Here is an 8,339-nt window from a genome sequence, read left to right as displayed (position 1 = left end):
ACTGGCAGGATTAGGAGAAATGTGAAAATGGAGCATAAGAGATAAGAAAGCACAAAGTGCAGGGTTTGGATTCTATGACTTCTGAGGATTGTGAGGCTTATTTTTGCATTCTTGTCTCCTTCATGAATTTCTGCTGTCTTTTTTTTTTTTTTCCCAACTTGCTGTGCTTTTGAAATCTACACTTTCCTCCCCACAAACTGGGCCCCATCAGTCTTTGAGTGGTGGGGGTGGAGGGAAGCGGGGGAGGAGTGAGGCTGAGAGCTGCACCTCCTCCTCCCTGCTGTGGCAGTGGTACAACCCAAGAGAAGGCGGGCCCCTAGAAGGATGCACTGTGGGTTTATCTGCTAGCCAGCTGATGGGGAGCGCCTGGGGCTCAGAGGTACCAGGAGAAATTACTTCAAGCCAGGGCTTTTCTGCAATATCTTAGAAACTACAAACATCAAAACTAGATCATCAGTGCAGCGGTTTACAGGAGGGGCAGAGCTGCAGAAAAGCCATGCATTTGTTTAGGTAAAGTGCCTGTGAGGAAGCTGGGAACCATGACTTGATGTTTCATATTTAACCACATCCGTGCCTCAGCTGAAAAACAGTTTCAGACGTTTTGTCAGTTTCCCCTCCATTTTGGGAGGGGGGAGAAGTAAGGCGAAGATTACAGACCCTGAGGGCTACAGCCAGGAGGAAAGGGCACACCGATGGCTTTTAGCCCCTGGCAGATCCTGTCTCCAGTCCAGTGGGCCAAATGGACATGGTCTGCTGTCCGAGGGGCATCTGGGGATGCTGAAGATACAGGAGTGAAAGGAGATGGAGAAGAGGACGACTTGCAAGCAGAGGAAAAATCACTGAGTTTCAGGCAAGTATGCATCTGGCATTGGCACAGTTCCATTAATGGGTTCCAGCCTCCGTCAGTGTGTACAGTTCATTCTGTGTGTTAGGGACAGTTGTGCCCTTCGCAGCTGAACCCCAAGTGGATCTGTTCCCTCCTTTCTTTTCTTGCATTAATGTTCATTCCTTATTTTAGCTATGTTTGGTGCTTCCTTTTCTAATGGGGTATTCAGTGGAATTTTTTCATTGTAACGTAGTACATGATGGCAGATGAAGCCCAGCATGATCCATCCAGTCTACCCAGAAAGGTGACCAGGGTTGCACCTGTCACTGCTGCTCAGTGCAGGTCCCTCCCCCAGCTTGTTAAGGTTTTATCTGCTACCCTGTACAGGTACCCCCCTCCCCCCCCCCCCCCCCCCCCCCCCCCCCCGCTCTCTCCTTTTTTTTTTTTAACATATGTGTGTCTTTTTTTTGTTGTTGTTGTTGTTGTTGCTGTGACTGGAAATACTGTATGTATCTATACTGTATACTATCTATGCTCTTGACATATTGGGATCCTCTGTGTTTATCCCACGCCTGTTTTCATCCCCATCAACCTTCTCTGTGAAAAAGTACTTCCTGCTGTTGCTTCTCAGTTTTCCCTCCTGTCCTCTAGTTCTTGTGACTCTGGGAAAGTCACTTAACCCTCCATTGCCCCAAGTAGAACATTAAGTACCTGGATATAATATGTAAACAGGCACAGATTTGATGTAACCACAGAAAGGTGGTATATCAAGTCCCATGGCCCTCTACTCTGCTTAAGCCTGAACAAGAGGAAGGATGTCAGGAAGTACCAATGATGAACAGGCAGTATCTGTGGAAGTGACTCCGACTGCTAAGAATGCCTTCTTGGGTGGGGGGAAGGGTGTTCTGCCAGATTTGCTACTGCCCAGCCCTGATGCCTTTTTGAAAACTACATTCTGAAATGTACCAGGCAGCTGAACTCACTTTCTGGGAGAGCTGGCTGCAGGTCACATGTAAGAATTTAGACTCTGGATAGCTTGCTCCTGTAGAATTATAGATAGGTGAAACAGTGGGAACTTGTAAAAAAATAAATAAATGTCTGTCTTTGTTCAGATGGTGGTCAGACTTAATTCTGTACTTTCATTAGCAGAGACTGAAGAACAGCCCTAGCCATGCACCTTCCTTAAAACAAATGGGTGTGACATTTTTTGAAAATAACATGTTGGCAGGCTGTATTTGCCCAGAAGTACTCTAGACAGATTCTGCCTTCTGATCCCTCCCTAGGAGGTATTGTTAGCTGAATGGGGGAGGGGGTAGATGAGAACCATGAATATCACTAGAATACCACACACCAGAAGTGAAGGGGGAGATGGTTGCATCAGCATTTTGGGATATCTGCGTTTTCTGTATGAAAATTTCCAAGTACTTTCGTGACTGCCAAATGAGCAGAAGACCCTGTACCTCTATTCACTGTTGGTTGAAATCAGTTTGGGCCATAGGAACTGTTTAATGTGCAGTTTTTAGCCCCCCCCCCCCCCCTCTTTTTTTTGGGTCTGGAAAGATTTATTATATCAGGTTGGGCTAGCAACAGCTGGATGCTAGCAGGATATTTGGTCTCCCTGCTAGTGCAGTCCAGGAGCTGGGATCTGGGCAGGCTGCATATTTGCAAGGCTCAAAAATGTTAAGAATGTGCTGGAACTGTTAACTTCATCATATTTTCCTCCCCCTCCCCTTTGACAGCTCAGACTCCGAAGGTAATTTTGAGACACCTGAAGCAGATACACCAGTGCAGTCAACAGACAAGGAACTATGTGATCCCTCCACATCAGAGGCCAGGACCCAAGGTAAAGAGGAAAATGCATTAACTAGTTTCTATTCACCTCTGCCATTCAGTTCACAAATAGAAATTAAGTGCTTGGCCTTTATAAGGTCTGCTAAGTATCTGTAATCATTAGGGAAGGGGGAATTTGAGATCTATTCATTTGCTTTTTGCCAGGTACTTTAGGATAAAGTGCCCTACAGGAGGCCAAGTATTAAACTTTATGAATCCATTTAGAGAAATGAAACACAGGACCCACACCCTTTTTCAAACTGAAGTAGGCAGATCTCCCATATATCCATGGCCTTGTAACAAAGTGTCGGACATGACTGATGCAGCAGAACAGGATGGGTGATGGGTATATCACATCCGTTCCATGTCATAGATACTTAATATACAATATACATAAAACGTGGTTGTGCCTAGCTCTTCAGGGTAAATGTACAGAACCACCGTCCTATAGTACAGTGGATGAATGTTTTCTGCAAAAAAACACAAAACCAAACCCTGTTCTTTCATTATTAACTTATTTATGAGGTACTTAAAAGATTGCAGTAGGGAATGGTAAAGTTGTAAGTTTTGTAGAGACCCCCCACTTCACATTCTCGGAGCCCAACTGGAGTGTTGCAATAAGAAGTGCATCAGTCACACAGGCAGTGAGCCTCACTGAACATACTTAGTGATAGTACAGATGTTTGGGACCAGTATCGTACTAACTGGGACATTGTATCTCATTATAAGTCCAGCAGATCTTTGACTCCTCCTCCTTTCTTGTACCTCCGGAGTGGTTATTTCAGTTGTCTCGCTGTATGGTTTTTCACTTGGGTCTCAAGGCTTACAAAGCTGTTGACATCTGCTCTTTCTCACAATGACCATGTTCTGTCATCCACCAGCTGTCCTAAGGATCAAGTTTAAGTTTCAGGTTTATTGAATAATTTTCTATCCCACTCATCAAACACGTGTCTTGGCTGCTTACAATCTAAAATAAGCAGAGAAAGAAGCCAAAACTGACATTGACAAGACAGGACTTACTGGTACAATAGGAGCGGGGTAAGAACTACAGCGTAAGAACTACAATGCTGACAGGAAAGAAAGAGGGGGGGAGGGTAATTACACTAAGATAGCATACCTTTCATCACTCTAATCAGCCTCAATGTCCATAAGCGTCTGAGAAAAGATCATCTTCAGGTCTGCTTTAAACTGAACCAAAGTAAGGAGAGCCTTTAGATTTAGTGGTAATTGATTCCACATTTGAGGGGCCTGAACTGAAAAAAAGAAATCACCATGCAACGGTAGAGGAGATGTCGTGAAAAGAAGGAACTACAAAGAGGTCGTGCTGAGAGGCACGCAACGAGCAAGGTGGGCATTAGGGGATGAGAAGGTATGAAAGGAAGGAGGATTTCCCCCAGTGAGACAAATTTTATAAACCAGGATGATAAGTTTATAGGTGACTTGATGGGAAAGCGGGATCCAGTGGGCATCTTTCAGGAGCGGCGTAACATGGTCGTATTTTTTATGTCCCGTGTTTAGCTTAATAGCAGTATTTTGAATGAGTTGTAAACTTCTGAGTTTGCGCTGAGTAAAGCACATATAAAGAGTATTACAGTAATCTAGTTGTGAAATGATGAAGGAATGAACAAGAATGTTCAGTGTGGCATGGAGAAGAAACGGTCTAATAGATCAAATACATCTGAGTTAGAAGAAAGTTTGACACAGCACAGAAGATACTTAGGGGGGTAAAAGTCAGGGTGTTATCAAGGAGAACACTGGTATTTTTACATTATCAACTAAAGGAATATGTACAGAACCAAGAAGAATCGGAGTATTCAGGACTGTACCAGAACGAGATGTGAACAGTACTGCATGAGAATTTGCTGGATTAAGGAGACGTTTATGCTGTGCAAGCCAAGTGCTCACAGTATCAAGTTTTTGATTTAATTAAGGAACAGTGAAAGGGATCAATAGCACTAAGAATTTGTATGTCACCTGCATATAAAACCAATACAAAGTCCAAAGATTGTAAAAGGAATAACAGTGGAGCTAAAAAAGATGTTAAATAAAATTGGGGACAGGATTGAGGCTTGGGGTACACCAGAGGCTAAGAAAAAAAGGTTTGGACTGAGAATCTTGATAGAAAACGGTATAAGTTTGGTCAGTGAGACAGGAAGAAACCCAAGAGAGGGCAGTGCCCTCTAGGCCAATCTGGGAGAGCCTGTGAAGGAGGAGAGGATGGTCCACTGTGTCAAAGGCAGCAGTAAGGTCAATGGAGAGGAGTATAACTGATTGATTTAGCTTGGCTCAAATGAGATCAAATGAAAGTTGTTATACCTAAAAGAGTGGTTTCCGAGTTATAATGTGGGCAGAAACCGGTCTGGTTGGGGTGAAATACCCGAGTCCTACTATAAAATCGAGTAGCTGTGTATGAACTAAGGAGCCTTTCAGTTTTGCTGCAAAAGGAAGATTGGCTATTGGGCGATAGTTGTCGCAGAGGTTTAAGGGTCTAGAATATAAGGCATGCCATCTAGTTTAGTCCAAAGGTTCATTAAGCCCAGCATCCTATCTTCTAAGGCATAGGTCATTTCCGTACAGGTCACAGAAAAGACAAGTGGTGGCTTTCCCATACATAACTAATAATGATTTATGAACTTGACTAACCTTTTTAAAACTCAGCTATGCTAACACTCCAACACATCTTGTGGCAACAAATTCCACAGCTTAATTGTAATTTGAAAAATACCTTCTGTATTTATTTAATGCGCTACATGTTAATTTCAAGGAATGTCCCCCAGCCATAGTACTAAGAATACTCTGGTGCAGCTCACAGGGAGCTATTTTTGTTTAAGGTACTGTTCAGTGCTTATAGATTCTGCTTCCAGTTGTTTCCATTTTGGCTTGGGAGCAGATGCATTTGGCTGGAGAGGACAGATGCATTGTTGAGGCAAATCGAGTTTGATGGTGGCGGCGGCGGCGGCGTGCTATATGTGAAGCATAGAGTCAGAGCTAGAAGTAATATTGACCCATTGCATAGGACTTGGGTAGGGGAAAAGGCAGTAATACTGGGACATTGATATTAGTCATGGGTTTGTTGTGCCATTCTGGTGAGAAGATGAATCAAGGGTTTTCCTACCCCAGCTTACAACCAACTTTTAAATTTGATGGCACATAGGACTAGATTCTATATACTGCACCTAAACAAATTGATGCCAATACAAAATACGCCTAGACGTACTCTATAAAAGTACGCCTAAATTTAGGTATACTTTATAGAATAAACCTATATTTCCGTGTGGTTTATAGAATACGCTGAGCGTCCATCCACGCAACTAAATTTAGTCGCAGGCAGTTAACGCCAAGTAAAACTTGGTGTAAATGCCGGCGCCTAAATTACGCGCGGACCAGGTGTATTCCATAACCATGCGCATAGATTTTAGAAATGCTCACCACTCACTCATTCCAAACTAATGGCCACATCTGCAACTATATGACTTAGAATTTACATGCATCACATTATAGGATACGCGCATCACATTATAGGATACGCTTATACAGTTCTGTGCATAAATTCTAATGCTAATTAGCATCAATAATTATGTGGCAATTCTCGGCACTGATTGGTTTGTTAACTAATTAAGTTGCATGCTCAAATCCAGAATACGACCAGATTGGGTGTGCAACTTAAATCACTCTATATAGAATCCAGAGGATAATGACTGCCAGTTGAATACCTCGTGTACAAGTCTCCTAAGACCTGTTACCTGAAAGTCTCAGTATCTTGCAGTTAACCTTGACATACCAGCACACCTGAAGTCTTTCTTTTCTGATAGTTTCTTTATTAAATAACACAACAACAATGTACTCACAGTCAGTAGCTCAGAAGGATTGCCTCATGGCACAGAGACTTCGTGATTCTGACAGTTGCTTCAGTGGATGGAGACAGAAATCTGAGAAACCCAGCTTTGCTGAACAGGTAAAAAAAAAACACAGCTGGGTTTACAGGAAAGGATCAGAGCTGGTCTGCTGGAAATGTTATATCTTAACATAAAGATATGTCCAAGGTAAAAAAACAAGTTCTCTTTAGAGCGTTTAACAGGACATGAGCTGACTGAAAGTAAAATGGAGACAGAATCATAGAGAGGGCCAGAAAGTAGGGCACACAAGCCCAGATGAGAAGAAGAAGGTAGAGACCAATAGAAACAGAGCTTGTCAATGAGGTGGCAAGAGTGGTTGCATTAACGTAAACTACACTACACACAATGCCTAGCTCACATGACCTAGCAGTGAAATAATAACAAACATTAACCCATTCCAGGGTTCCACTGTTACTTAGGCAAGTCTGTCAAAAGACAGAACACCTCACCCCCTTTTTGACCTGTATTTCCCTTGAGTCTTATCCCAAGCTTTTTGTATTTTTACCCTTTTGGCCTCATCACCTACACCTGGAGATGTAACAGAAATATTTCCTAATGTACTCAGTCTGCTCCTTTTGGTCCCCTGCCACGATCCCTTGTTCTAGAACTACCTTTTCTTTTACAAACACTACTTGTGCATTATTTATATCTTATTCTTTGTGTATAATTGTCTCAACAATATGGGCCCAGCTGGTAGAAACTTGCATTCTTCCCAACAGGGCCTATTGGCGGTCCCTTCCTCTTTGGCAGTGCAGCTTATGATCCATAAATCTGCGTGTAGTGTGATCGAGCCTCCGTTATGAAATGGACTGTCATTTGATATTCGCTTTTAATTGAATTTTTAGCTTCAGGAAGCAAGTTAAAGCATAGGTCTTAGCACAGGTTTTTCCATACTTGATAGTGTTTAATACTTGAGCATGTCCTTGGATTTTTGATTTATTACTCACCCTTTTCAGTTGGAGATCAAGGCAAGTTACACTCGGCTGTGTAAGATATATTTCCTTACCCAAGTGGATCTACAGTCTAAGTTGTACCTTGGTCAGTGAAGGGTACAGTGACTGCCCAAGGTCAGAGTATAAGAGGGGGAAGCAGTATTTGAACCCTGGCTTCCCTGGTGTTCAGCCCACTGTTCTAACCACTAGGCTACTCTTCTACTCATTAATTGTGACTGATTGTTATAACCTAATTGAACGTGAGATGGAATTTTGAAGGCACAGGGCTGACTGTTAATGCATTCCATAATAATAATTATGATTATTGATTTTTGTACACTTTTTTAATATAATTGTTAAAGCTATTGGAATAGAAAGTCAGGAGATCAAATGAGGTAATAGATATACCTGAAGGAAAGGTAAATAAATCTATCGCATCCCTCCTCTTCCCTTCCTGTGGAGTATACAGATTTAGATCCTCAAGCCTCAGTTCAGAGGGCTTTTGATACACCCTCACCATATAGTCTTGCTTCAGCCATCTCTGAATATGTTTGAAATTTGTTTTCAAACCAACCTTAAAGGCATTCCTTAGTGGGTGAAGCCATTTTATTTTGCAGTCGTGCACACACATGCATGGAGCCCTTGTGTATTGAGCTTTTATTTGACACTTATGATATGGGTTAATTCCTGTTCTGCATCTGAAATAGTTTGGTTTAATGCAGCACCTTTCATATATGCAGCATCCTAAAGGCCACCTCCCAGTCAATAGCACGTAAGGAAGCCCGTTAGGGGCCACCTCAGGGTGGATAATCAGAGCTGATTGCTAGAATGCCATCTATCAAATGATGGATCATG

General features: G+C 42.5%; 1 protein-coding gene across 1 annotated transcript in view; it reads left to right on the top strand.

The window, feature by feature from the left end:
* Window positions 1-322: 322 nt before the first annotated feature.
* The window catches only part of TACC1 (transforming acidic coiled-coil containing protein 1), a 97,517-nt gene continuing 89,500 nt past the window's right edge, over window positions 323-8,339 (top strand). The window contains 2 exon segments of the mRNA XM_030201913.1: window positions 323-850; window positions 2,566-2,669. Coding sequence (XP_030057773.1) covers window positions 693-850; window positions 2,566-2,669 — 262 coding nt within the window. The 5' untranslated portion in view covers window positions 323-692.

This window comes from Microcaecilia unicolor, chromosome 4 (genome assembly GCF_901765095.1).
Source record: "Microcaecilia unicolor chromosome 4, aMicUni1.1, whole genome shotgun sequence".
Lineage (NCBI taxonomy): Eukaryota > Metazoa > Chordata > Amphibia > Gymnophiona > Siphonopidae > Microcaecilia > Microcaecilia unicolor.
The sequence above is the reverse complement of the archived record's forward strand: the minus strand, read 5'-3'. Positions and strand labels throughout refer to the sequence as shown.